Source organism: Cyanidioschyzon merolae, chromosome 20, assembly GCF_000091205.1.
Source record: "Cyanidioschyzon merolae strain 10D DNA, chromosome 20, complete genome".
Lineage (NCBI taxonomy): Eukaryota > Rhodophyta > Bangiophyceae > Cyanidiales > Cyanidiaceae > Cyanidioschyzon > Cyanidioschyzon merolae.
The window spans coordinates 945,932-973,748 of NC_010146.1; the positions used below are offsets into that span (position 1 = coordinate 945,932).

General features: G+C 54.5%; 10 protein-coding genes and 1 non-coding gene across 11 annotated transcripts; 4 read left to right on the plus strand and 7 right to left on the minus strand.

Moving 5' to 3' along the window:
• Positions 1-249: 249 nt before the first annotated feature.
• Positions 250-1,248, plus strand: CYME_CMT381C (enoyl-[acyl-carrier-protein] reductase [NADH]; the record flags this gene model as incomplete). Its single annotated transcript, XM_005539310.1, has 1 exon — positions 250-1,248. The coding sequence occupies one exon, from the start codon at positions 250-252 to the stop codon at positions 1,246-1,248; it is 999 nt and encodes a 332-aa protein (XP_005539367.1).
• A 238-nt stretch (positions 1,249-1,486) lies between these two features.
• CYME_CMT382C (hypothetical protein) lies at positions 1,487-2,398 on the minus strand (the record flags this gene model as incomplete). The annotated part of the gene is made up of 1 exon (XM_005539311.1): positions 1,487-2,398. One exon carries the CDS (start codon positions 2,396-2,398, stop codon positions 1,487-1,489), a length of 912 nt encoding a protein of 303 aa, XP_005539368.1.
• Positions 2,399-6,977: 4,579 nt separating this feature from the next.
• On the minus strand, positions 6,978-8,207 carry CYME_CMT383C (hypothetical protein; the record flags this gene model as incomplete). Its single annotated transcript, XM_005539312.1, has 1 exon — positions 6,978-8,207. The coding sequence occupies one exon, from the start codon at positions 8,205-8,207 to the stop codon at positions 6,978-6,980; it is 1,230 nt and encodes a 409-aa protein (XP_005539369.1).
• Positions 8,208-10,952: 2,745 nt separating this feature from the next.
• On the plus strand, positions 10,953-13,199 carry CYME_CMT384C (adenylate kinase; the record flags this gene model as incomplete). The annotated part of the gene is made up of 1 exon (XM_005539313.1): positions 10,953-13,199. One exon carries the CDS (start codon positions 10,953-10,955, stop codon positions 13,197-13,199), a length of 2,247 nt encoding a protein of 748 aa, XP_005539370.1.
• A 296-nt stretch (positions 13,200-13,495) lies between these two features.
• On the minus strand, positions 13,496-13,568 carry CYME_CMT385R. The gene has a single exon. It is a non-coding gene; the product is annotated as a tRNA-Lys (tRNA).
• Positions 13,569-17,412: 3,844 nt separating this feature from the next.
• CYME_CMT386C (hypothetical protein, conserved) lies at positions 17,413-18,537 on the minus strand (the record flags this gene model as incomplete). Its single annotated transcript, XM_005539314.1, has 1 exon — positions 17,413-18,537. The coding sequence occupies one exon, from the start codon at positions 18,535-18,537 to the stop codon at positions 17,413-17,415; it is 1,125 nt and encodes a 374-aa protein (XP_005539371.1).
• Positions 18,538-20,768: 2,231 nt separating this feature from the next.
• CYME_CMT387C (hypothetical protein) lies at positions 20,769-21,875 on the plus strand (the record flags this gene model as incomplete). The annotated part of the gene is made up of 1 exon (XM_005539315.1): positions 20,769-21,875. One exon carries the CDS (start codon positions 20,769-20,771, stop codon positions 21,873-21,875), a length of 1,107 nt encoding a protein of 368 aa, XP_005539372.1.
• Positions 21,876-23,224: 1,349 nt separating this feature from the next.
• CYME_CMT388C (unknown phosphatase CbbY) lies at positions 23,225-24,199 on the minus strand (the record flags this gene model as incomplete). The annotated part of the gene is made up of 1 exon (XM_005539316.1): positions 23,225-24,199. One exon carries the CDS (start codon positions 24,197-24,199, stop codon positions 23,225-23,227), a length of 975 nt encoding a protein of 324 aa, XP_005539373.1.
• Positions 24,200-24,279: 80 nt separating this feature from the next.
• CYME_CMT389C (cystathionine gamma-lyase) lies at positions 24,280-25,446 on the minus strand (the record flags this gene model as incomplete). Its single annotated transcript, XM_005539317.1, has 1 exon — positions 24,280-25,446. The coding sequence occupies one exon, from the start codon at positions 25,444-25,446 to the stop codon at positions 24,280-24,282; it is 1,167 nt and encodes a 388-aa protein (XP_005539374.1).
• A 215-nt stretch (positions 25,447-25,661) lies between these two features.
• Positions 25,662-26,891, plus strand: CYME_CMT390C (hypothetical protein, conserved; the record flags this gene model as incomplete). Its single annotated transcript, XM_005539318.1, has 1 exon — positions 25,662-26,891. One exon carries the CDS (start codon positions 25,662-25,664, stop codon positions 26,889-26,891), a length of 1,230 nt encoding a protein of 409 aa, XP_005539375.1.
• On the minus strand, positions 26,871-27,776 carry CYME_CMT391C (hypothetical protein; the record flags this gene model as incomplete). Its single annotated transcript, XM_005539319.1, has 1 exon — positions 26,871-27,776. One exon carries the CDS (start codon positions 27,774-27,776, stop codon positions 26,871-26,873), a length of 906 nt encoding a protein of 301 aa, XP_005539376.1.
• Between the last annotated feature and the right edge of the window lie 41 nt (positions 27,777-27,817).

Below are 27,817 nucleotides of genomic sequence, written 5' to 3' on the forward strand. Positions count from 1 at the left end.
AAACGTCGCTGATCAGAAGAAAGCAACGGGCCAGCGCGCATGATGGAACGCTTAAACTTCCCATAACTAAACTAAACGGACATCCTACTGCCAGAGACGGCGCGCTCTAGCGGCGCGGCTGCGTGGACGACACGCACCCTCCGTACAAAGGCAATCGCGCTGACCTCAGCTGGATTCCGCTAGAACCAGCGAGCTCCAATACGAGTCGCCGGGATTTATTGCGTCTGATCCATATAACGTACACCTTCAATGGCCTTCGTTTCCTCTTGGAAGGGTCTGCGCTTTGATGCGTCTGCGCCGACGACTTGGCGCCCTGCAGTGGCGACTGCGCACGCTCGAAAGCATGCATCGCTGCTGTCCCCGCGTGCATGGAGCGTCTCGCGTTCGAGACGCTCTTTCGTCGTGTGTGCGGTCTCTGATCAGGCGTCTGGCGTGGGGCAGGTCGTTCCTCTCGTAGATTTGCGGGGGAAGCGAGCGCTCATCACAGGGATAGCGAACCAGCGCTCGATCGCGTACGGCATTGCGCAGCAGCTGCGGCGAGCGGGTGCCGAACTCGGTGTGACGTACCTGCCGGTTAATGAGCGGGCCGAAAGCAAAGTATCGAAACTAGTAGAGCCATTGGGGGCGAGTTTTCTGCATCCTTGCGACGTGCAGTCACGTTCCGACCTGGAAGGCCTCTTTGAAACAGTCAAGCAAAAGTGGGGCGGCCTCGATCTTCTCGTGCATTGTTTAGCGTTTGCGAACCGTGAAGATCTCGAAGGCAACTTTAGTGAGACATCTAGAAACGGGTTCAGTGTGGCACTCAGCGTAAGCACCTATTCATTGATCGAGATGTGTGGATTGGCGAAACCGCTCTTTCGCCCTGGAGGATCGGTCGTGACCCTCAGTTATCTCGGCGCTGAGCGCGTTGTGCCGAACTACAACATCATGGGAGTCGCCAAGGCAGGTCTCGAATGTTCTGTCCGGTACCTCGCTGCAGAGTTAGGCCCAGCCTGCGGCGTACGAGTGAATGGGATCTCGGCGGGACCCATTAGAACCCTTGCGTCGTCAGCCATAGGCGGAATCACGACCATGATTCGCAATGTGGAGCAGAACGCACCGCTGCGCCGCACGGTCACCCAAGAAGAGGTAGGGAAAACAGCCGCATTCCTGCTCAGTGATGCGGCCTCGGGAATAACTGGCCAGATTCTATACGTCGATTCTGGGTATGTGATCATGGGATCACCGACTTTTGAGTCACCTGCGTAGGCTCCAGCTCGCGTGAAATGCTTCGCCATGAATGCTCCGCATATACCCATGGAAGCAGCGGCGTCTCGTGCACGAAAAGGAGCCAATGGATTTCCGCACAAGAGCAGACTCTAGCGAGCGGGTGCGTTGGGGTGCCTCGATACGCAACATGCTGTGCATTGAACGCACACCGCTAGGTGCCATAGACAGGGGTTCGGCTGGTACCCATAAATCATGCGGCTCCAAAAGCCCCAATCCTTCAGTGCTCTTTGACTTGATGCGGTGAGTGCTGTTCAAGCTGCCTGCCGACCCGAAGGAGGTCTTCAGCATCGATAAGCATTGCGATGGGAACGAGCTCCTCATGCACATGGAAACCAGAGTCGAGTGAGAGGCAAACCGCATCCGATGCATTTTCGTAAAGCATTTGATCAGCAACTGAGGGAAATGACCACTCCATCGCCGCTTCTCTATTGGAGCGACGTTGCTTGATTCGCAGCTGCCTCGGAGCATGAGTGGTCATCCGAGAGGCGCCTTGCCGCGACTGTGCCGCGGAGGAAACGTCGGAAGCGCGTCTCTCTGCGAAACCGATATGCACGAATCGAGAGGCCGCTCGTTTGAAAAGCGGGTCCCCAGCCTGTGAACCCGCCATCGCGCAGGCGTTTGCCTGGTCGTCGTGCACCACCCGCCACAACTGTGGCAAGAGCGCGATCGGAAAGTTTAAGCAGAGTGTCCCCCATACCAACCAAGCCGTTTCTGTTTGAGGAAACCTGGTTCTCGGCAAAATGTCCGCATAGGTTGCATAGGGGATGCAGGCGATAACGGCCAGTGGAAAACCCTCTATCATTACGACAGTGCTCACCTCCGGGTGCTGGATGAGCACTTGCGCCAACGCCTGAGCACTCCGACCGTACCACCGAAGCATTCTAGACACCTCTTCTTGGTACGTGCCGGTGAGGGACTCGAAACTGACCGCGACGGTCAAGTGATCAACGAGTTCGTCTTCGGCGTCGTCGATGCTCGCCTTTGACTGACGACGACGTACGTTTCGAGTTTTGGTAAGAGCGTCCTCTCGGTGCCATCGATAGCGACGAGCACGCTGCTCCAGAGTCGAGGCGCTGTGGTATACACGCCTCCGGCGACGGAGCCGACGCTGTAAGCTCCTCGAACGCATGAGCTCGACGCTGAACTCCTGGGGAACTGTGTACGGGGCAAGAACGCGAACCTGCTCCCTGCGCCACACGCCAGCAGTTCGCAGCAACAGGTGGCATGGTGTCTAGGTCATGGGGACTGGACTCTACCGCGGCTCGATCTAGACATTCCGCAACAGACTTGGAACTATGAACGTGATGGGGTATAAGTTGAGCGATATGATCCATACAGAGAGCGGAGGAGTACGCGAAGCGCAGCCATTGCGTAACGGACGACTTGAATCGATCGATATGAGCGGGTAACTAATCAGAAATGCGATCGGAATACTGAGCGAGTGATGATTCGGGTGCGAGTATTCCCCCAATAGACTCCAACATGTTCATGTGATTGGGTAACTCGTCGGGGGTATGGTGCGAATAGAGAGCCAAAGAGTGCGAAAGTGTTTCTGGTGATGATTCCCCAATAGAAGCAGGAGCGTGGTAAACTTTGTGTCCTCGTAGCCAGACTCTTATGCCGAATGCTTGACATTTTTCGAGAAAGCTTCAGAGCAGCTACTGCTCATGCTCGCAACGCGATAATTTTCCTGCTCTGGAGCGAAGAGGAAACACTCGAGAGCTAATGCGATCACAAGGGAACTTGAGCATGCACCGCATACACTCGGATTGGATGGTGTTATAGACACAGCGTGCCGGCATTGTACGCAGAGCAGCAAAATCCCGAATACCTGCACCAGCACGCACTTTTCGTTTCCGTTCGTTTCTCCGCGCAGGTATTCAAGAAAACGACTGTCTCCTGTAGAGTGGAGAACGTTTGCCAAAGTGCTTCATGCTTTCAGTGGTAGCGTGCAAGCATACTGGGCTCACTTCCACGAATTCGTCATGCTGCAGTAACCAGGTAGATGAATCGCGCTTCTCGTTGTCCTTGTTCTGAACGTGGCGTACTGAAAACAGATCCCGTTGAATTCTATCTACAGAAATGTCTCCTCGTGAGCAAAGCCCATTCCATTTTTTTCTGAGAAATTCTATAAAACAGGCCGGAGCATATGACGCTTCCATGTCGTTGATGCGAACGGTGATGACGAGAAGCGGACAGACAGAGAAAAACAAACCTCTATGCGGGACCATCGCGTATTGAACAAGACGCATTCGATTACGCCATGAAAGAGGAACGCATGCTGTACCAGAGACAGGTTTTCGTGTTCCTCACTGAGACCTGTTTCGTGAGAAATCTTAGACCCGTGTATGGGTGAACAAAGAGCAGCAATCCGTTGTTCTTGAACGAGATACAAGCGAGCATGGTGGCAAAAAAAACTGCCCTGGTGGCGATTCAGTCGATTGGTCACGTACCAGTCGCCAGTCGGACAGAATCGTTGAACACTTCCTCCTTTGTCAAATCATGCCGTGTCGTCCACTTCGAATATTCTCCTGTCCCGCTCTTAGACAGCGTCAGTTTCCTTCACTCAGAAACTATCACAGATCATGCAGTTGAGACTGCGGTTGAGCTCCTCTTCGATTTGGATTATTCTCCCTGGCTAGATCCATTCAAAGGCGTCTTTTCCGTTTGCAAACGCCATTTCTGCGCACGCCGATCACTAGAGGAGTCCTTTGCATCCGCAAAACCGAAAGATTCAGTAAGGCATGAAGAATCGCGTAACTTGTGAATCGAGAACATCGCTCCTAGTCACACTTGCCTTCACGCTCCTTGTCAAGCGACCCATCGGACGCGTTCCGTACGCAGGGCTGCTAATTATCCACGTTCTTCGGAATTTTTTCAATGAAATCTTCGCAGAGCAGCATATATGATGCTCGGGGCTGTGGACGCAAATCGGTTTGGTCGAAGGTTCATAGATTCACATACACGAACACGCTTCCAAGCATCCCTTGAAGCGCTGCCGCGCCGCCTCGGCGACGGAAACAAATGTAACCGTTCAGGTGCCAGAAAGCATCGAACCGAGCTCAATAGTCATACGCTGTTCAATGTCGTGCAATTCAGTCTGCACACCCTATAGGCGTTGCACACTTAGCTTACTAGATCAGATAAGTTGAGAATAGTGTGCGGAATTCCTGGGCTGTAACCGGAGGCAAATAATCAGCTATGGGCCGGAGAGTTCCCAGTGGTTGCCAGTTCGGATGCGACGTCACGATAAAGACGCGAGTTGTTTCAGATCGTCCAAGCTCACTAGCTGCCCTTGGCCTCGGACGGACGGGTGTCGTATCCAAACGATACGTGAAACTTGATGGCTCCTTGCGCTGCATCTTGCAGTACAAGGTTCTTATGAAAAGAGTCCTCCCGATCAGAGCAGACTTCCTCCCAGAATCCGAGCGCCCTCACCCCCTCAAGCATCTGTTCTGTGTGTGGTCCCGGTATCTCAGCTCAAGGCCGATGATATCAGCGCAGAGAGTTGCGAACTCTATGAACTGATCATTGAGTTGCACCTGATCACTGCGATTGAAAATGTAGCACTGGGACAACTTTAGAAAAGATCATTGGTGGAGCTCGTTCCCGACTTCTCGTGTACAGGATGGCAATGAAAAGAAGTTTGCATGAACGATTGAGACCAACAGAATATCCATATGTATGCCTCTCGTGAGAACTACGCCTCAGTCGAACAACGAGACTCATTTTCAATCCTTCACCATCGATGAAGGGCAAGACACTCCGGTGGCCGTGGATCCCACGTTGCGTGGCGTTATAGCCATCGCCATGCCTTTCAATCAAGGGTGACGCAGCACAAATTTGAACGGAGTGCAGCTGAAGCTGAAAAACTTCCACAGAGCTCGTTGTCGTCCGGGGTCGGACATGTTGGACAGCAGGAGCCGACGAGCAAATGGAATCGCGGCGTCAGGATCCATCTCGATGCTCTGAGCATCGTGTCCTGCAGAGGAGCATGCTTAGTGCGCTTCATTCTGAGAGTCTATGCGCGTCGAAGTTGCTCACATGATCGAAACCTGGCAGGAATGCATGGTATTGCGCTGGAGTCGCCCAAAGCTTTGGGTTTACGAACACAGGAAATGAGTATTCTCAAAATTCTTCTATGATTTCGAAAGGGAAATTACAGAAAGTTCACTTCGGTTGGTGGCAGCCGCTGACGCGCTACATGCTGTAGCGCGTCAGGATCGCTCGCCTGCTCCTTCAACAAGTGCGTACCATGAGTCATGCATCGATTCTATATGATTCCTTTCGATGCGTCCGGGACGACGTACAAGCATCACGAGCACGCAGGTATTGGTAGGAAAGAAAGCGGTGGTTCAGCCCCGGATGCACAAGATGGCGTGCGGCAAGCTTACCGAACGTCAGATGACGAGACGTTCCTATGTATGAGGCTTGATTCGATGCGATACGAATAGCAACCATGCACACAAGAACGTTCTACATCGAGGCTTGAACACCTCAATCAACATCTGGGAACGAGTTGTACTTCCGGAGCGTACTGCGGCTTCGTGTCGAGCGATCATGAAACGTACTCGTTTCGTGCTCAGTATGAGCATTGTGCTGAATTGCTGCAGACTTTCGATGAAAATCTCGCCGGTCAAGAGAGATGGCGCAGGATTCTCGTCCAGAGCAAGGCACTGGTACGAAAAGGTCAGCAATCCAGAAACGCTGGTGCGCCATCCACAGCGATACCGGGAACGATATTCCTCGGTTAATGATGTACGATAATAGTATTCTCTTATTCGATGTTGCTGGGGTTTGTTGATGATCACGCTTTCGTGCAAACAGCGCATCCTTCGAGGACTCCATGCAGATCCCGGACTCCGCTCGTGTGAAAATCGGCGCTGCAACGTCCCATGTAGTGAGAAACTGCCCAGATAGAGCGTCCGATTTCGCTCAACTTGGTGTACACGAGTAGTTTCAACGGCAGGCATGGTGCACCAGGCAGCCTCGTCCAGCCTCTAGCCATACTATTGCGAAACCATTTATACAGGACAGAACAGCGCTCGCCCGGAGCCTAGTCTTGCGGCTGTAGACCGCTGAGCAGGACGATCGTGTGCAACGACTTGAACGAGCGCGCCGGGTAGAGCTGTAGCATTCCAAGTGCGTTTGACGTTAAAATCCCATTAGTTCCTGGATATTCATCGGTTCAGTGCAATCCGGTGGTGCATATACGATCGTTGCGGGGCGATACTACACAGGACGCGTCTTGCGAGGACAAGCCATCTGGTCTCGTATGGTGCTATTTTGAACCTGCTTAATGGTCTCGATGAAATTCGTGGCGCTCGCGGGTACGATATCCCACAGCAGTCATTCGCTGCATCAGGCTAAAGGTTTACAGTTTCGTGCGAAGCTACGTGCGCCTTGGATGAAGAGCGCACTCCGCGTCAATCACCACGGGTTTCACCCTCTAGAATACGATACATCCTATGCATTCGTTTAATATCGACAGTTCAGAACGAAGCTCGATCCCCGTGTTGCACACTCGATAGAGTAAGAAGCGCACAGTTGCGTCAATAGCGATATGCGTGATGCTACCCCTAACGACGCGAGGTGCACAGCGCATGGACATTGTCGTCCACTGATAGCGCTCTGGTTGTTTCAGCGCCGGGCGCTTCTGCCATAATGCGCGCCCTCGGGCATTGAGCAACGAAACGCTCTGGCACGAGTCACTGCCTCTTGGAAGCAGGCTTTGATGATTTGATTTTGAGTTTCTCTGAAACCGCGTCAGCACCGATCGCATCAGCGTTTGAAAGGCCCATGAGTTTCTCAGTCTCTTCGTCAACTTTGCGCAACTGCGCGTTATCCTCCTGTAGTTTTTGTATCAGCGCCATTAACTGTGCCTTTTCTCGCTCCTGGCGCTCCAGCTGTGCCTTAAAATGTCGGATGAGTTCAGACATTTCGCGTTTCAACGTAAGGACCTCGATTTGGGCCTGGGCATTCTGCTCGCTTAGAACGCGATTGCGCGCTTCCAGATCGTTCACCATGGCTCGGCGACGTTCACGGGAAGCGGCTGCAGCCTGGCGGTTTCGTTCCGCGCGTAGGCCATCGGGTACTCGGTCATTTGACGTAGCTTGCAACTGCTCGGCCGGCTCGCTTTCAAATCTCTTCCTGCTATCCAGGGCGTCAGCAGCGGTAACAGCTTCCGGGGCGCCACACGTTCGTGCCGAGTCTGACGCTGACCATGGACTTGGCTCTATTCGCTTCAGAGGGCTGGGCGATAAAAAGCTGGAGGCTGCCTCGTTCGCCACTGGTGCCTCCGTTTTAGTCTCTGACATCAATGGTCTTGTGGGGAGACGACCCATCGCGGGTCCAGCTGGATCATGTTCGGATCCGACATCCGAAACCACTCTCGCATCAATCGCATTGTCCAGTGGAGTGTGAGGGCGTGGTCGTTTTGTGGCGCTGGCGGGTCGCTCGGCAACTTGGTTGCCTCCGAAGGAGCCCTCCTGACGGAGTAACCTCACCAGTGGATCTTCGTCATCAACGAGTCCAGCAGAACTATTCTGCATCAGGAGTGTTGGCGATCCCAGTAGTTCCGTGGTCGTTGGCAAGCTGCGCAAATCTGTAAAAGGGAACTGAAAACTGAAATCGGACCCATTCAAGTTAAACGAAGTTGGCGGTGATAGGTTTTGCATGAAGTTCGGGAACGGATACCGTTGGCGCTGCGCTGCCGCCGCAGCCGCCACTGTGGCAACCGATGCAAGCTGCGCAAGCGCCGAGCTTGAACTTCCAAAGCTATCCGCGCTGCCGGGCGGGACGTCTTCCCCGCTCCCTCGCTCAGGGAGCGAGCTCCCTTTCCTCGGAGTCTGTGTTGAGTTGCCCGGAAACGCCTGTGTTGCCAAGGACGCTCCGTCGTCATCTTCAAAAACCGGGCCCCGCTGCCCACGAACGTTCATCAGCAGCGGCCGAGCTTAGCCCGAAGCGCAGGCCCCGAGGTTGCGCTGTGTGCTCAATGCTTATGCCGCCTCCCAGGTGCGTCTGTTGTGCAAGCGTGTTACGGGACGCCCAGAACCCTGGAAGCGCGCACGTCGAAGCGGCCAGCCCTTTTGGTCAAGTCCCGCTTTTCAAGTACACACTCTTCCGTGCGACGTGTTCGCCTATGCGGTACTGGCCAATACGAGATACGCCCTGGTCGAAGGCAACCGCTGCTGTCTGGCAAGCTACGCAGCCGTGATGGCGCTTTCGGTACGGCACGGCACGGCATGGCACGGATACCATCGTGTCGACGGTGCGTGTCTCGGTGGCTGCTGTCTCATCTGCATGTCACGTGACATTTCGTGCTGCGCAGGAGATTGCCGGCATTGCCTTCGGTGCCGGTACCTCGATCGTTGCCTGCATTCGTCCGGCATCTTTTCGGGCCGAACTTACGTGAATCTACCCAGGGAACTCTGAGATACACGTTAAAGCTGGCGCTCCTTGCTACTGTCACCAAATGGAGCATTTGTGAGCTTTGTTTCCGCGACTGCTTCGTTTTCATCTGCCTTTTCTCTGGATTTAAATGCGATGGGCTCTTCTGTCTCTCCAGCTCCGTTGTCAGCAGTTGAAGGATGTTAATGACAGCGTTCGAGTCCCGACATAAGTGCCTCCAGCTGTTGTTGGTGCATATCATGCACAGGCGGCAGTTGTTATCCATGCCGAGCATTTCATTTTCAACTTGTTTTGCATAGCATCGGTGTGCATTTTACAGCGGTGACACCCGGTTGTGGTCGGGAGTTCACCTGGGTCCATCACAGCTCCTCCTCCGAGCATCGCCTTTTGGAACATAAAGGCTCAAGGCATCGCGCGGTATATGCGCCTGAACTATGCAGAAGGCCGCCATGGATGACTTTCTTCGTTTCTGGACGTGGTACCGTCCCTTACGATCAGTGGCTCCCTCTGGGCGATACGTTCGTCGCGTACGCCGCCGGATGCTCGCTCATGGGGCCGCTGTTCGAAACGACGGAAGATTTGTGGAACGCGATGTCGTTCATGATGATGAGAAAGGCACCGGAAGGATTATCCATGCCGGAGACAACGAAAAAGTCAGATCCGTTGATGCGCCCTTCGCGCTACGCGGTAGCAAGCGTTCCACGCGAAGCGACCGATGGAATGACGAAGATGCGAGTCCCAGGCCCTTTTCCGTACAAACAGAAGAGACGATTGCCCCTGGAGGCATGTCTGGGGCGGTGTATCTTGCGGGCACGGAATACGGGGCTCCGACGGCCACAAAGAGAAGCGGAGCACCCTGTCAAACGGAGCCCCGTGTTTGACGTCACAAGTTCAGTGAACTTTTAGCATGGGCGTGTCAACAGGTCATCAAAGGACAAAGTCGATTGATTCTTGCTCGCCAATTCAGGGGCGCGATATGCTACGGCCTCGAGTTGCGTCCAAGCAGAACTATCGAATAGTTGAAGAATGCGTGATTTGCGCGTGCTTGACGTAAAGAAACGAAAGGTTTCGTTGCTTGTCCATATCCACTGAAGACTGGTATCGGTTGCTTCACGGACGCTAGTTCGTTGGCGTCACGAACCATCTCGATTCCACTTGCAGTAACGTATTCCAGCGGGAACGCGTCGAGGGGGCCTCTCCTATACGAGAATCGAGGATCCTAAAACTAAGTATGTATCCTAAAACCGCAACTGTTGCACTTCTAATGTCGATGTCGTACATCTGCAAGCAAGTTCCGGAACATCGAATGCCAGGAACAAAGCGAGCAATTCAACATTCCATATCTATCTGACACGGGATAGCATCTAAGGCACGACGCTACCACGCGTGCAACACGTTCCAGTACGCACAGCGCTATCCAGTACCATGCCAGATGGCGACCGACGGTCTGCATTTCGTGTGCGTTCAGGTGCAGCGTGCCGACGCCGATCGCACGGTCCGACCAAGATGCACAGGAACGTTCGGGTGCAATACGTCATCGGAAACATCGCATCGGTACACAAACGAGATCACCATGTGCTTCCCTAGGGTCGAAACTTTTCCCAAACGCCCCGTTTTCTTCCGTGTTCAATCAGGTCGCAAAGTGTCACGCAAGCAAGCTAGGCGGCGTCCTCGCGCCGCAGACACATGCAAAGGTGCTCAAGCGCGTCACTCTGAGCCTCTTCGAGAAGCTCTGCACGCCTGCGTCTACACCCTCAACTGATGCTGTGAATCATTTGCCACTGTCGCGATTCCAAACGCACAAGCCACGCGTTTTCACAGGTTGAAATCATTGAATCTAACCGAATGCCAAGGTGTGCAGGTACTGCCTCTAGTGTCCGCGCAAGTCGCAGCTCCGCTACGGTCGCTTCTCGGTATGCTCAGCGTCAAACCCCTGTTGCCTGCTCGGAAAAATCCGTGTTTCGGGACCATGAGATCGTTCTCGCGAACGCTAAGATCGCTGATCACCCGAAAGTTTCAACATTCGGGACGGGATGCAAGCGTTAGACCCGAAGAACTACAGCATGGAAAAAGTTATCCATCAGTGCCTGGCACATGATCCACCGTGCCGGCTGATCGGTCGCGCCGATCCGCTCAACGGCAGGACGTTCGTGCCGCCCGGTGGCGTTTCCAGAATCCGGTGTATAAAGCGCCGTTGCCCAGACAAACTCGACCTGGCACTCAGGTGACCGGACAATTGTCGATTTTAGGGCAACTATAATTTTGCTTGACTTATGGGAGGTGTCAGTGCGCACGAGCCGCCCGCAGCGTTTGTTATCGGTGCTTCTAGGAACAGGGTTCCGCAAGCGGACGGGACGCGTGCTTGCGTTTGGAAATCGAATTCAAGCTTCAGAGCGAGTAGGGTGCCTCGATTCAGGACTAGAATAACGTTATGGTGCGAATCAGATCGAGAAATCTTGAAGTACACTGGGAGCGAGGCGCCCCCAACCGCCAATGGCCACAACGCGCACACCGACTTGGGAGTTCAGCGTACCGGACAGGGTTTGATGTCGCACTTTCACGGGTCCAAGAACCCAGCACACTCCAACGGGCATCAACCCGTAGAACAAGGCATGAAGCACAGCGCTTCTGGGTTAAGCACGGGTCGAAGGGACGCTGGAACCGATGCGCAGCCCCGGCCGCCGGATGGTGCACCACCGCAGCAACGCGGCGCGCTGGAACCGGAACCGAACTCTCGTACAGGCGACTCGTCTGCGGTATCTGAGCGAGAGTCGATTTCGGTAACTCCCGACGACTATTTGTCTGATTTACCAAGGAGCGTGGTCCTGGAGTCCTTGAGAGACGAATCGCTCAAGACGCTACTGTCTCCGTTGCCGAGGCCGGCACGCCTGCGGATAATTTTGATGGGGAAGCCCGCCTCTGGCAAAGGCACCCAGGCACCGCTTATCGCGCGTCGGTTTGGTATGGTCCACATATCATTGGGAACACTGTTGCGAAACGAGATACGCTCGAATACTGAACTCGGCCGCCTGACCAGCGAATATGTGCATCGTGGCGAGCTTGTTCCTGATGATCTTGCACTGGCTATCCTGAAAAAGCGACTCTCTCAAGAGGATTGCCGGAATAAGGGATTCATCTTGGATGGATTCCCCCGTACAGAGCGTCAGGCAGTTTTGCTTAATCGCGCCGGCATCGAGATCGACTACGTCATCGTACTCGAAAGACCTGACGAGGATTTGCTCGATTGGGCACGTGAGCGTCTCCTTGACCCGATTACGGGCATCATGTATCACCCGCGGCTGGCGCCTCCGCCGCCGCACGTTGTTCACCGGCTCGAGCGCCGCTGCGACGATAAGCTGGAAATCGTGCACATGCGCTTGAGGCAGTATGCACAAGAGGCCCCAAAAATCATGGCCCAATATAGCGATCGACTTTCTATTGTGCGAACGGATAACACACGTCCGTACTTGGACACTTTTCGCGAGATCTCAGAGATTCTGGAACGCTTGATCCTCCCTCGAGACGATGAAGAGAAATGTGAAGTTCGTTTGGAAAGGACCGGCCTTTGGCGGCCGCGAGGCATACACCGCGTGGCACTTCCACGTGGCGCATTGTTCAAGGCCTTAGATTCGTTTGCACACCGCATAAGAGAGAGGGATTACGTACCGCTCTATGCGAGCACAGCTCAAGATGCACCGCGGATCGGCCTTGTTGGACGCAACTGGGCCGCAGAGCTCCTATCCGCTGACACCGACCATGAAGTGTTTGACATTCAGCTGGAGACATGTTCAGTATTCGATGCCAGTGAGACCACAGACAGCGGATTTGTCCGTTTCCATGACGACGCTACGACGGAGAGACTGCAGCAAGTTATGCAGCGGATGCGAGACCGCGGCCTCATCGAAGGTTGGCGAAACGAAAGGGTGCCGCTGCGGCTCGGTAATGGCCGGTACCTGGAAATTGAACGCGCCTGTATGCCGTACCTGGGCATCGAGACGAGTGGTGTCCACATTAACGGCTACTTTTACAAAGCCGGACAAGACGGAAGACCGGAACTATTCGTGTGGCTGGCGCGTCGGTCTTGGAAAAAACCGACATATCCGGGGCGCCTAGATCAGCTGACTGCTGGTGGTGTACCGGCCGCAGCGACCTCTGTGCTGCAGCAGGTCATGCTGGAGTTGTACGAGGAGGCGGCATATGTCGGTCCAGCGCCTGTCCCTGTCGGCTGTGTCCGCTACCGCTATGAGACGCGCAAAGGAATCTCAGCAAAAGTCCTGTATCTCTACGATTTAGAGCTTGAAGAGAACTGGAAACCCTACAACCATGATGGCGAAGTGGACGCGTTCTACGCTGTGAGCGCTGAGGAGGCGCTCGCGAGTCTAGTTGAGGCCCAGCATGAATGGAAGCCAAACTCGGCGCTGGTTCTCGTTGACTTTTTGGTTCGCCACGGTGTCTTGCATGCGGACAACGAACCGGACTATGCGGATATCATAACTCGCTTGCACTGTTGCGGTATCTGAGGAGATCCGTATTCTATGCGTGCTGCCGCTGAAACCAGAGGAGAACGATGTACGCTGTGCTTGCCCCTGCGCTGGTTGGCTTCGGCATATGAACCGAGGTCGCCTACAACTGTTTGGACTGACGTTTTCCCCCCGAAGTTTCCGCGTACTTGGTTCGTTTTGGCGGCAGCACGAGCATCATGTTGAAGCAGTAGATCCTTCGTTGCTTCGCTTCTTACTGAGCGGTTTGGATCCACAAGTTTCCGAGTAAATGCTCAAGCGAGCGAGTTATTTTAACGTGGTTACAAAAAGGTATACACCGCCAAAGGGGCTCGAACCCTTGACCCGTGGATTAAGAGTCCACTGCTCTACCGACTGAGCTATGGCGGTAGTAGGAGATCTGGCGAGAATTTGATATATAAATAGGTTGGGGGTTTTGCGCGCAATTTGCGTGGCAAACGCACTGCTGCCAGCCATGATGTTGTCTCTTTTGTCTAGTATTCCATAGATGCGCGCCGTTGACGTCCGTGCGTTTGCGTTTTCCGGCTTTTGAACTCGATTATGTTCCAGCCCCGCTGCATGTAAAAGAGTGCTTTTTCGCAGTTCGTAGTGGGGGATCTGAATCGCTATGCAATTTTTTGTGTAGATCGTAGACGAATTGCCAGTAAGATATATTCCTCACTGAAACGTTCAAAGAGTACTGCATTCCTCCTTCAGTTCAATCATATCATAGTACACAGATAATTGAGGAATCTTGAAAGATGACAGATGCACTCCGCGCCAAAAACCGATATTCCCACAGCGTCCATGCGGTCAACGGTAGACAACGACGCGTCGATCGCCTTACGAAAAGCGAAACCGACGATCATCGTCACCACGTGCGCATCAGATACGCACCAGCTTGCTCGTGTGGTCTTGAAAATACCAGGATGCAGTTCCAAAATATGTCCGATGACGCGACCTGCCATCTTCCACCGAAATTGCAACGATAGCGTTCCGGGGACTCCGCAATCGGTATAAAGCACAGGGACGTCGGTTTGGTTTCTCAGTCGATGGGAACTTCTTCGGACGAAACGATTGAAGCGTTTGGGGGGTTTCGCGGAGCAGGCAGCCTATTCAATGTAGGATCGAATTGGAAGAGAACGAGAACATCAGCATCTGTTCGAGCTGCAGTAGATACATTTGGCGGCTTCTGCTACGCTCGTAGAGAGGGCCCATGCAAGAGCACAAACCACTCTGTCGAACCATAGAAGACTTTTCGCCTGACGTCTAGCAGCGTCCTTCGATTCGATCGCGCGTCATTTCACCGTTTTCCTTGCGTTCGAGCTTTTTCGGATTCCTTTGGGGTTGAGCTGCATTTCATTCCTTCGTACGCTCCGTGTTTTAACCCATTCGAATGGGTTTTTCTATTGTGAAACGTAATGATTGCTCCACTGGGAGAATCGCGAAGCGTTCGGCATACGGTGACACACCAGAGACACATTTCATCTTTTTTGTGCAAGTACTTCTTCCTCCAAGAATATCCTCATCTAAGGACACACAGACCTGTGTTCATTTTAGAAAACTTAAAGGATGAGCTGGGGCCTGCACTTCAGAATGTCGTGATGGAGAGGCGGTAGCGGGGCGCATCGTCGATAGAATACCACGGTGAGCTGGGAGAGCACCAATTGACACACAGGATACGAGTTCGAGGACTTGTCGCATTGGTGAGTACCGCCAGCGGCAAGAAACGCTTCGAGTTCGTGCACCAAGACTCTAACGCCGCCATCCATATCAGAAGGTATACAGTGCTGAAGACGATACCAACAGAGCGGACGGAATGCAACCTTGAGGGGCAGCCTCCCAGGCTCGAAAAGTGCAATCAGAAGCTGAAACTGATAGCAGGGGGCCGGTCGAAGAAGGCTGAAAAGTGTCTCCACGTCGGTATTGCTTTACTGTATGGTCGCGGAATGTTCTCGCTCCTCTGAACGAGTGAAGTCCACCGACTCGAGCAACCATAGTTCAGCTGCAGTGTCTTTCCATCCGAATCAACAATAGCCATTACATGCTTTTTCTGCGACTGTTGCCTTTTCCTCTCGCTTGTCTCCGTTATCTAATACGTGCGTTCCTGTCCCTCCAGCGTTGTTTTCAGTAGTCGAAAAGTGTTCGTGACAGTGTTCAAGTTCCGATTTCGCCGCTTCGGGCCGTTTTCCATGCATTTCATCCACAGGGAGTAGTTGCAGACTACGCTTCGCTTGCCATTCGCATCTTGTTTGTTTACAGATTCGACGCGCCCTTCGCAGCGGTGACACATAGTAACGATCATGAATGGGCACATGTGCCCATCAGCTCCCCTTACGTGTGCCGTCCTGTGGCGCATGAAGGCTTGTTTTCGCGTCCGGCTCATGCCTGTGACGTGTAAAGAGGGGTCCCAGGAATACCCTCCGCCGTTTTTGCGCCCGCTCTAGTACCGAAGGACGACGGGCTTCACCTGCGCGATATCCTCGGAGTGCATAATCCCCGCCACACGAGCGAGCACACGCTACTCCACTCGATAGAGGATTTGTGGAACGCGATGTCGTTCATGATGATGAAAAAGGCACCGGAAGGATAATCCATGCCGGAGACAACGAAAAAGTCAGATCCGTTGATGCGCCCTTCGCGCTACGCGGTAGCAAGCGTTCCACGCGAAGCGACCGATGGAATGACGAAGATGCGAGTCCCAGGCCCTTTTCCGCACAAACAGAAGAGACGATTGCCCCTGGGGGCATGTCTGGGACGGCGTATCTTGCGGGCACGGAATACGGGGCTCCGACGGCCACAAAGAGAAGCGGAGCACCCTGTCAAACGGAGCCCCGTGTTTGACGTCACAAGTTCAGTGAACTTTTAGCATGGGCGTGTCAACAGGTCATCAAAGGACAAAGTCGATTGATTCTTGCTCGCCAATTCAGGGGCGCGATATGCTACGGCCTCGAGTTGCGTCCAAGCAGAACTATCGAATAGTTGAAGAATGCGTGATTTGCGCGTACTCGACGTAAAGAAACGAAAGGTTTCGTTGCTTGTCCATATCCACTGAAGACTGGTATCGGTTGCTTCACGGACGCTTGTTCGTTGGCGTCACGAACCATCTCGATTCCACTTGCAGTAACGTATTCCAGCGGGAACGCGTCGAGGGGGCCTCTCCTATACGAGAATCGAGGATCCTAAAACTAAGTATGTATCCTAAAACCGCAACTGTTGCACTTCTAATGTCGATGTCGTACATCTGCAAGCAAGTTCCGGAACATCGAATGACAGGAACAAAGCGAGCAATTCAGCATTCCATATCTATCTGACACCAGCATTGCGGACATATGCGCGGCGGCAGGCCGCCCCAGCGTCTCGTGGCCAATCTCTCATGCTTTGGGGTAACTGCAAGGTTACCGCCATTTCGAAAAAACCTATGATCAAGGCGGACGCTGTTACCATCAAGCTACCGAGCGCCCCGGATTGCTCTCGATGGGTCCTCTGTTGAGAATCTGGACTTGGCGGCACCAGCACGATACTATCCAGCTTCTTTGGTGGCGTTCAGAAATGACGCTTCAGAGACCCAGCGCCCTTTCGATAACGGTAGCCTGCCAAAGCCCGCACGCCTCGGTTCGCGAAACCATACTGCGTCCGTTCAGGCATCGCCGGCGCTCATTCTATCAGTCTAGCTCGTGCGACAACGGCGAGATAACCTCTAATGAGGGCCGTTTCTCCACCGCCCGTAAAGCATCAGCGTGTCGTTGTATTCGTAGACGGCACGGCGGGCGATCGTGGTGCGCTCTCTGAGTGACGCTCCGCGATAGCAGCAGGGGCGACGCTGGTCAAGCTTAGGTCGCAATTTGACTTGCGTTTCGATGATCGCCTTGGTCGTTGTTCAGTGCCGAGTGAGTGCTATTTGTATGTGCGAAGTAGCGAATGTGCGCTATCCCGCAGATGCTCATGACCTAGATTGATAGAGGAATATGGCATGTGCGCGCAAGCGCAGCGCTACGGCATCTCGCTGGCGGCGGCAAAGACGACTCACTCGCTCATCGCATGCCCAGCATACACCCTACTAGATACGCTCCGGTTCCGTACACATTTTGACCACAAATCTGCGCGGTGTCACGGCTCCGTTCACGGCCTTTGTATGCCACGTCGACTAACTGAAAGCACAGCGGATCCTAGGTCGGAACAATAGATCCTTCATCTGCGAGCCATTGCCGTATCGATCACGTCATCAGATCGCTCAGGTTCGTGGTGATGCATGCCCCGTAGAGGCCGCGCTTTTGCCTACCGTGCGAAGCAGTCGAGTGTTGCTGTCGACATCGGCGGGCATCTCGACGTCACTGGGCTCACTTTCAGATCCGCTAAGACGCGACCCTGACCACGGGACCGATGTCGTTCCCTTGCTCTGAGACTGACTCTCCGATACGGCTTCCCGTGTCCACCAGAAAGACGCGAGTCTTCTTCTCAACCACGGATACACGCCGAAACACCACTCAGGATCATGCAGACGTTTCCAGTGCTCGGTCTGCAATTTTGAGAGATGCGCTGCAACCCAGCCCAACTGTTTCGTGCCGTGCCTAATAATTTTTCGGGACGCCCAGTTTATGAGCGATGCTGGAATAAACTTGATACGCGGATCGAATACACCCACCAGACGGACCCGAGTGCGACCCCGGGATACCGGATGCAGCTCGAAACACGCTCGCGCTTCGACGGTGACGGAGCGTTGGTCTGCCACACGCTCGCGCATCCGTTCCGCTGCACGCCATGCCGCACCGTCAGCGGGGCGCACAGAGCGAATCACAATGTAAACGGACTGGCTGGGTTCATCGAGCGCATCAATGCCTCGCCCTACCAGGTAGATGGTGCGGTCCGCGAAGGGCCACGGCGCATAGAAGCGTGCGTAAACCGCACGTTGCACCCGTCCACTCGGAACCAGAAGTTTTATATCCCTCACATACCAAAAAAGCTGCCCGAAGAGATCCGGTTCAGCCAGTACACAACAGAGGTTCTCGAGCGGTGCACTCAACTCCGCTGTGACGTGGTACTTGTGTAGGACACTGCCGGGAATCCTACGATATCGTACTATCATTCGTTTTGTTTGCACTGCTATTGAATAGGCGGGATCGCTTTCGTCATTTAAATCTTGGAGAAAAAGCGATAAGTCATCGGTTTCCCGGAAAATCTCCTCAATGAGGGGTCCGAAGCTCGCAGCACGCGCCGCAGTGATACCCTGCTGCACTAGAACTCGACGCGCAGCAAAGAGCTGCTCCTCCTCGTACAGCGCTCTGGCATCGGCTATCGCTGGGTTATCCCAGGCATCAAAATATATGCTATCTTCCGGGCCCTCCTCGAGTCTTTGCATGGACGAAGCACGTTAGCAGAGCCATACGGGCGGTATTCGCCATACGCAAACCCAGACGCTCTGAGGCCCACGCGCCTGCTGCGCTTCGTCGGCAATCGCGTCGATGATTTTTTTTCCGATGACAAAACATGTACATTAATTCATGGATTCCGGATTGTGAGAGGGATATTGGCTTTCGGGAAAGCGTCCATCATGCTGCTGCACCCTACCACCGAGTTCCGTCAACTGTTCTCAGATGTACTGGTCGTTTTCTATGTTCCTCTGTTCGCAGAGTATCTGCTTTGAGCACCTGCCTTGGCGCCGACACCGGTGGAGCAGATGTATCACGGAGAGAGAACGGCTTTGCGATGCCACGGAGGGCGTCGGCTCGAGACATGATTCATTCAACACGGGGTCGGAGTACATAATTATTCCGGGAGCCTGCCAGCTGCGCAGACAGAAGTACTGCCTGCGGCAGTGCGAAGCGATTGACTTGGAGTCCACTGCGACCAGGGCGACGCCCAAACGCAGCATATCGGCTCCTGGTCACTGAATAAACTGCGTTTCGAACGAGCTTCTCAGATCCCTTCACGGCACTAGGCACTGGGAAGAGCATGGAGCACTGGTCTGACAGACTCGTCCGGCTCGCTGGACCTCTCGCCTAGATGATAAACTTTCGACAATGCGGAAAGCTTTCCCGCATTTCAACGCTTACCCTAGACAGGGAACGGGATAGTTATCTCGTTGCTAGTTAGAGGCTCGTTTTTGTTCCTATAAATGAATACAGGATAAACTAGTACCGACTCACGGGCACCGCGCAACCTTTTTTGGCCAACCCTATGCTTTAGATTTCAGTTTATGCGCACATGCTTCGAGACTGAGAGGGTGCCCCGCGAAGTGCGATCGCTTTAGCTCCTCGGATCTCGTCTTCAGCACCGCACATCGACTTATATTGGTAGCAACGTTGAAGTCTCGATTCAGGAACTCCATGCATTAACTGATGCGGGTTGAACTCATCCATACAGGGTTTGCTAGAATTTGTGCCTTCTATGCAATTTGGTGCTCTGTCAGCTCGCCGTACTCTTATTTAGCCGAGGCGCTCCGCTGTCTTCTCCCTATCTCGACATTATGAAGTGAACACCTCAGCCCGTACCGTAGAATATTAAAATGAACGCACTCCTTCATGCCCTTAGGTAGCGACAGTCCCCGAGCGAGAAGGACTTGCGGAAAGAGAAAGCAGGGGAATGGTGATTTACCATGTTGTCCAATCAAGGCCGTCGCCAGACCTGCAATGAAAACGTCTTCAATGATTCAACGGAATGGTTGGCGCTGTAGTTTGAGCCTTCTCTACGAGCCAAACTGAGGCTGCCAGATGAATCCACTGTAGCTAGAATAGATGAAGATGTCGTCATTCTCTACGTGCTCGATCGTACATACAACGGGCACTCTGCTCCCCGAATACCCATATACACTCCGATCCTTTCATCCGAAGCAAGTCTCATCGACTGAGAGAAAACAAACCGACTTCTCCGTCTTCACATCGACTGCAACGTTCCAGGAACGCTGTCGTTGCGATTCCGGTGCTAGTTGGCCGTGTGTGCATTAGGACGCTTTGTTTGTGTCTGTACATTAGTGTTTTCGGGACCAAACGAACGACCCGTTGTGAAACATTGACACCCATGTCGGCTACGATCGTCGCATTTGCTTTTTATTACGTGCTCTATAAATCGTGTTCAACCGCCGACCGCAAGCACGCCTAGGGGGTGGCAGTTTCTGATGCAGAGCGCATCTGTTTTCTTTCTATGATCCTGAAGCACCTGCGTTCTATTGTATGACCGACTTGAATGAGGAATGCAGTCCTCCTTGCACTGTTCAGTATAGAATATATATCCTATAGGCAATTCGTCTACAGTCTATGCTGGGAATGGTGCTATGATTTCAATCCCCTGCTGTAAACTGCAGCCGGAGCAGTGCAAAACTGAGTAGAAAGCATACAGGAAATCAGCGCGCTTGGCGCGAACACGAGCGTGCACATCCGTGGCATGCACCCGCGGATCAGCAGCCAAGGGCACGCAGGCGTCTGATGAGGTTTCCCCCATTTCCCGACGGGATACACCAGAGCGTCTTCCGCGCAAACAGGCCCCTACGTGTGCTTTCTTGTGCGTGTGCTTTCTTGTGCGTGTACGTGCGTGTGCTTTCTTGTGTGTGCTGCTCAGCCAGCGACCTTTCACACACGCAGTCTCGTTTACTGCATGGTGGAACCGTGTGCCCCAACGCCTCTGGTACCTGAACCCGGGCTATCTGTGCCTACAAGTTCAGAGCAAGGTCCAGGAACTCCTGGAACGGAGCCGCCGCCGCTTGCAGCCGAGGATTCGAGTGACCTGTTGGAGCTTGAGCAGCTCGAGGCTACAGACCTGAACAGGTGGCAGGAGTTTGTCACCGATCCCAAGAGGAAAGCGTGTGTTCTGGCGGCGCGCTCGCTACGCACACTCAACAAGTCAAAGCTGCTGAGATACTACCTCAACGCAATCGTTCAGCGCTTCACGTGCGCGAACTCGAAACCGAGCATTGTCGACGTACACTGGCTTATTCATTTGACCAATACCTTGGTGGAGAGATGTGCGAGTCAGCTTTACTCTGAGGAGCCTGAGAACCAGGATCAGCATATGCTCAACGCAATGCGGCTGGCGATACGGACGGTCTCAGGGGCAGGCGCTGCGGTCATCCAGGCATGGATCCCAGCAATGCGCTCAGGAACGATGGCATGTTTGTTGGCTTTGGGCGCTGCCCCTGACCGCCTCGCTGGGGCTCTGCTGGATCGCGTTGTCCGCGAACCGTACCAGGAATCCGAATACGCTCTCGCTATTGGGGCTCTGGCGAGAAACGCCCCGCGGGCGTTGCTCTTGCACGAAGCTCTGGTGCAGCGTAACCCCGCGGCAATAGATGCGATTGTGTGCATGCGGGAGCGACTGGCTAGTGCTGGAAACAGTACCGCTACGATACAAGCGAATGCTACAGCAGAGACAGGATCTGACGAGCAGCTTTCGCATTGTACATGGCTGGATGCGTTGACAAGGCTGGCGCGAAATGAGTTTGCCCTGTACGCTCTGGGTCTGGACACACGCATGACAGCAGAAGACGAAGAGCGCTTACGTCTCGACACTGTTGAGCGCATCCGTGCAGCCTTTGATTCCCCTGATGTGTCGCTCCGAGCGAGTGCTGCTCTCGCGGCCGTGGAGGCGCTGCGCTCTGGCCAAGCACGTCATCCTTCGGAACTCTCGATTCCAACGTCTCTGAAACCGTTGCTGATCGAGATCATCCGACGGACGAAACGCAAGCGGGACGATGAGGTCTCCTGACGAACTCAATCTAAGGCGCAGCAACTGCCGCAGTTGTCGACAGGCGCTAGGCAAGAACCTGGAACCTGTCATGCATCCGATATCATGAGGGATTTTCCGCGACACTTCTTATGTCCTGCTATCCGATCCAGAGGTGTGCTGCTGTCCGACCGAAAAGGAGCCTATCGCTCTTCGTTTGGGTGGTCAGTTTGGACGGATGCAGCGAGCAACGATGGTCCGTGATCGCGGCAGAGCTCGAGTTGTGCTCTGAGTCGTCGCTTCGGCGTGCTACCACCAGTTTCGCGGCCATTTCTGCCGAACAGAATACCTGTCGGCTCCGTTCGTGCTGCATGGCAACTTCGAATGTTATGCTTCGCTTGGATCATGCTCGGATACCTGCGTTCTGCTTTTTTGGTCACATGGGATTGAATCGACCCTACCGAACCCATTCGAGGGCGGATCGATGCCAGCGAAGCGCAGATCGATCGCCGGCGTGTGCTCGGCAGAGAGCAGCACCGCTCTCGCGAAAAGTCTCACGCTATGTCGCTACGTTCGCATGCGGAATGCCGACGCCCTCATTTCGTGCACATATGGATGAAATATTGGCCTGGGGGATCATGGAGAGCGGTACTGGCTCTGGGGGCCGCTTTTGCAAGCGTGCGCAGAAACCGCTGCGCCACCCATGGGTGTACAACAGTCGATAACCGAGACCATTCGACCTCGGGTGGAGTTTTCTGCTGATTCGGGCTAAGAGTCGAGAGCCGTTCTCGTGGACGAGCTGGTCGCCAAGAGCTATGTGTTCCGTCTGCGTTTGCGCATATTGTAGACGGCAGCGAGCTTGCTCCATGATGCTCGATTTCAAAGCCAGCTGTGCCGAACGGCTGACGCTTTAAAACCAGAGTGTACGATGGCTTCGCGCGCGTCATTGAAACTTAACGAAGTAGATGCTGATCTACGGCGGCGAACGCTGTCGCGCACAGCGGCGTTTTTATGGATCATGGAACAAAACAAGCATACTGCAGTCGCTGTCCAGCCAGGAATCGGTTTTCATCGCTCGCAAATTCCCGCACAAATCGACAGCGGTTGCATATCGACTGGTTCAATGTTAGCTGGCGGATTCGGCATCAGGCGAGCATCGTGCTGTCTCAAGAGGATACCATCCAATACCGAGCAGTAAACAGCGCTTTATGGCAACAAGTACATACGCTTAGTGGCAGATGTCGACAGCCTGTTTGACACCTCCCTGTCTGGATTACTTTCGCCCTCACGCACGCACCGTCAAGTACCGAGCAGCAAACAGCGCTTTGCGGCGACGAGAAAGTACCTCTAGAAACGGGCTCTAGCATGCGCGTCGTTGCCGCTCCGGCAAGTTACTCCTGCGACGCGGAAGCAGGTGCTGACGCATCCGCATCATCCGTGATGACGATATCATCCAACATGATATACTGTGGAGCAGGACGCACAATGTCCGCACCAGCATCCCAGAGCAACTGTGCACTTACGGAGGTCGCGACAGCAACACAGCGCATTCTGGCGCGTTTTGCGGCCAAAACACCAGCTGGTGCATCTTCAATGACGACACAGGATTCAGGTGGAACCCCAAGCCCCTCAGCCGCAGCAAGAAATATATCCGGTGCGGGCTTTTTGTTCGCAATTTCATCCGAACGAGTCACAAAGTCGAACATATCACGCTCGAATCCGATCGCCGACAAGTTTGCGTGGACTTTGATAGCGTCCGCTGACGACGCTAGTGCGGTTTTCAAACCCATCGTCTTGATCTGCTGAATGAACTCACGTACCCCTTCAAAGGGCTCCAACGCTGAAACGTATTCATTGACGTAGATGTTGAAGAAACCCTCCTTTGCCTTATTGACGTCAAAGTCTTTGACGCTGTAGCGGCGGGCAACGCCACTGAGGAAAGCTGCCTCGCCGGTACCCGCGAAATCCGCGAAATCCTTCTCTGTAGGCCATACCCCGTGGTATCTTCGAAAATATTCTACACCAGCGGCACGACTGAGCCTCTCCGAGTCGCACAAGACACCGTCCATATCGAAGATGACGGCCCGCAAGTCCCGGTTCGTGGCAGCGGTCAGGTAGCTCTCGAGGATCGCGCCAGCGACCGCCGAAAAATTCCCTTCAGTCCTTTTAGCCATACTTACAAGGCGTTTATAGATCTCGGGTGTGATGTCCACGCGAGAAAGCCGGGCACCGCTGTTGGCACGGAGAAGACCAAGCCGCGGCCAAGCGCGCGCTTCTGGCGCCGTTGTTACACACCGGTGTCGAAACAACTCGCGTCGATATACCGCAGGTGCAAAACCACTGACAAAACTTAGCGTTCCCTCCATATCACCTTAATCAGAAGGTGAATTAAGCTGAATTGAACTGCTCGCTGCGAATAGAGACCTGCTCCACACCCGGAAATCGACTAACTGGCGTTCGAAGCGTCCAGTGCATCCTGCAGATCGCGCAGCAGATCGCCGACTGCTTCAATGCCGACACTCCAGCGCACGAGTCGCTCGTCGATCCCGAGTCGTTCGCGCTCTGCCGCAGGTACGCTCTGGTGCGTCATTAACGCAGGTACCTCGATCAGAGACTCGACACCTCCAAGCGATTCCGCCAGCGTACTCAAACGCATCCTAGACAGGCACTCCGCCGCGTTATCCATGGAAAAGGCAATCATGCCGCCAAAGGCACCCGGGCGTGCTGCGTTTCGTTTCGCAACCTCGTGCTGCGGATGGCTCGCCAAACCGGGATAGATCACCCGGTGGATGCGTTTCGGCTCCATTCGGGAACGCTGCTCGAGCCATTCGGCAATCTTCATCGCATTGTCGCAGTGACGTTCCATGCGCACGGCAAGCGTCTTCAAGCCGCGATGCACCAGGTAGCAATCGAAGGCGCTCGGCACGGCCCCGAGCGCATTCTGGAGGTAGCGCAGGCGATCAGCGAGCGCACGATCGCGCAGCGCAACCGCCCCCATGATGACATCGGAGTGGCCGTTCAAGTACTTGCTCATGGAATGCATAACGATATGAGCGCCCAATTTGAGGGGCTGTTGGCAATACGGTGTCATAAAGGTGTTGTCTACAACCAGCAGCACACGAGGGGGCGTTTGTTTTGCAACCATCGCGATATCTGTGACTCGTAGAGTCGGATTCGTTGGGCTCTCCAGCCATACCATGCGCGTATTGGGATGCTCTGCGAGTGCTTTTGGATAAGCGTCGCCTTCAAAGTCGATAAAGGAGAACGTTACACCAAAGCGGGCCGCCACGTTGCGGAAGTAACGCTGAGTGCCTCCATAAACGTCGTCAATACAGATGACGTGGTCACCACTGCTCAGCAGGTGTAAAAGCGTCGTCGTCGCTCCGAGTCCGCTGCTGAATACGAACGCGAATTCTGCCTCTTCCAGGGCCGCGATGCAGCGCTCTAGGTTCTCCCGTGTCGGGTTGTTTGAACGTGCGTAGTCGTAGTGCGAGCGCGGAGTGCCCGGTGCAAGTTGCGCGAAAGTCGTCGATAGAGATATAGGAGGAATGACAGCCCCGGTGGCTTCGTCAGGCTCTTGTCCTACGTGTATAGCTTTCGTTCCAAGATCCATTGCAAAAGCGTATACGAAAATACGAAACGCCGCTTCGATACGACGTGGCGCTAGCGTGACTTGCGTCTGGTCAGCGGGAGGCGTTGCGCGGTGGGCAGCTCGCTGGTGCCCCTCGTCCACTGCATCACTGACGATGGTCTGCTCCTTGTACAAACTCTAGGTGATGTGTCTCTTCTCGAACGGATGAGGGCTTCTTAGCTGCTTGACATCTGAAAATGGCCGGCGGAAGACCATGTTTGTTGTTTGGTGTCGCTTGTCCAGCTCTTTGCATCCCGTCGACACCTCCGGTGGTGGTCACGAACTGGAGAAGTCTCCGCTACGTCGCGCCGTACCTCTTTACGTACCGTGTCAACGTGAAAGAGCGCTGGCTCGGAACGACTCTGACCGATGTCTTCACGAAAGAGTTCTATGGAACGAGAGAGTTCTGGGCGAACCAAATGAAGCACGGGAGGCTCCTGGTCAACGGAGCGTCAATTGCGGCAGACTACGTGCTGCAGCCGGCTGACACAATCCTGAATACGGTACACTTTCACGAGGCGCCGGTTTCAGCCACTGATGTACCACGAGTCATCGACGAGCAACCGGACTGGGTTGCGGTTTACAAACCTGCTGGCATACCCACACACGTCAGTGGTCAATTCCGGTACCATTCCTTGACAGCATGGCTGAGCCGTCTCCTGAGCGAGCACCACCAACGCACAGCGCCGGCCCTGTACACCCTCTACCGCCTCGATCGAGTGACATCCGGAGTCGTGGTATTTGCCAAGAACGTCGAGCTCGCGCGACGATGGCATCAGCATGCCTCGGGAGGCAACCGGTCTGTGCCACGCCATCGTAAGGTCTATCTGGCGCGCCTTCAGGGCCGCTTTCGCGAAGCACTTACCTGCAGAGTGCCGCTGCGCCTCGATCGAGGCGAACAAGGATATGCTCGTTCGTTCCCCGATTTCCAATCAGGGAAGGCTTCCATCACACTGTTCAAGCCTCTGGGCTATGATACGCGAACGGACACGAGCCTCGTGGAGTGTGTACCTGTCACCGGACGTACACATCAGATCCGGGCGCACGCTGCGTTCCTCGGTCATCCGGTGGCGAACGATGCGCTCTATGGAGGCACGCTCGCTGCAGATGAATACACCACGGTCGTTGCCGATGCTATCGCCGGCATGTTGGGCACTGGGGAGTCGAGATCATCGGCAGAGCCGACGCTGATGCAGCTCTTTCCCGATTTGCAGGTCGCAGATCCACTCTGTCATCACTGTCCGTACGCTGCGCCTGTTCGGTGGCGCGAGGACCCGCTCTATCGGCAGCTGGGCATCTGGTTGCACGCGCTCTCCTACCGCTATGATGATGATGATAACGCGCCGACAGCTCGCTTTAGTTGGCATGCCCAGACCGAGTGGCCATCTTGGGCTCAGAACTGCGCTTTAGAAACCGATCTCGCCTGAATCGACTATGTTCGTTGTGCGCACCTCGGGCAAGCATAGGTACGGCTCCTTACTGAGCGTATTCTGGGCATCAAGCGCGAGTGTCCCGCAACCGACCGCATCCAAAATATGGAAACGGGCGGAAAAACACGTGCGCGAAAGGCGCAGCAACTCGGCTCGATGAAGCGGCAAGCGTCCGTAGCGACCCATGCGCTTGACTTGTTGCACGAGGGCCTTTTGACCTTGGGTGAGGGCTCGAATCACCGAAGGTGGGCACGGAAGGGTGCGTAACCAACAGGAACCATCCGCTGCACGAATGTGGGTGTCGCGTTCGACCTGCTCACGAGTGGTTCCCCAGAGCGCTGCTTTGCGAGCTGGGTCCTCCAGCTCGGAGAGGCGCCTCGCGACTTGTTCCTCAATGAGGCGTTGATAGTCGGCCCGCCAGAGGATCGCGGGTCCACCCGGCACCGGTACCCAGCAAAGAATAAACTCAGCCTGAACGTCACCGACGTCCGTGGGCTGCTGCGCAGCCTCCAAAAAGTCTGTCACACTGGAGTCATCGTGAACCAGCGCGAGTAGCTGCGAGCGCAGCACGAAACCTAACAGGCGGCTATCGTTACGCAGCGCCCAGAACGCAGCCTCGGCGTCGCTCACTTCACGCACAAGCGTCCACAGGGTGTGGTCGACCTCATCGTCTGGAGTCTGAGAGTTGACGGACTCCGCAGTACCGGACGCGTCTTGCGATCGAAGCACTTTCGAGTGTCGTTTCAGTGACGTTGTTTCGACGACGTGCGTCCCGCGCGACGTACAGGCGGGTGCCGGCGCCCTGGAAAGCGAGTTTTCGTCGCTGGGATCCCTGTCCGCGCTGTTGACGAGCCTTCGACTCAATTGTCCACGTCGCTGCATGTCTCTGTCTCCATAGCGGACGTGCTCGAACAGTACCGGAA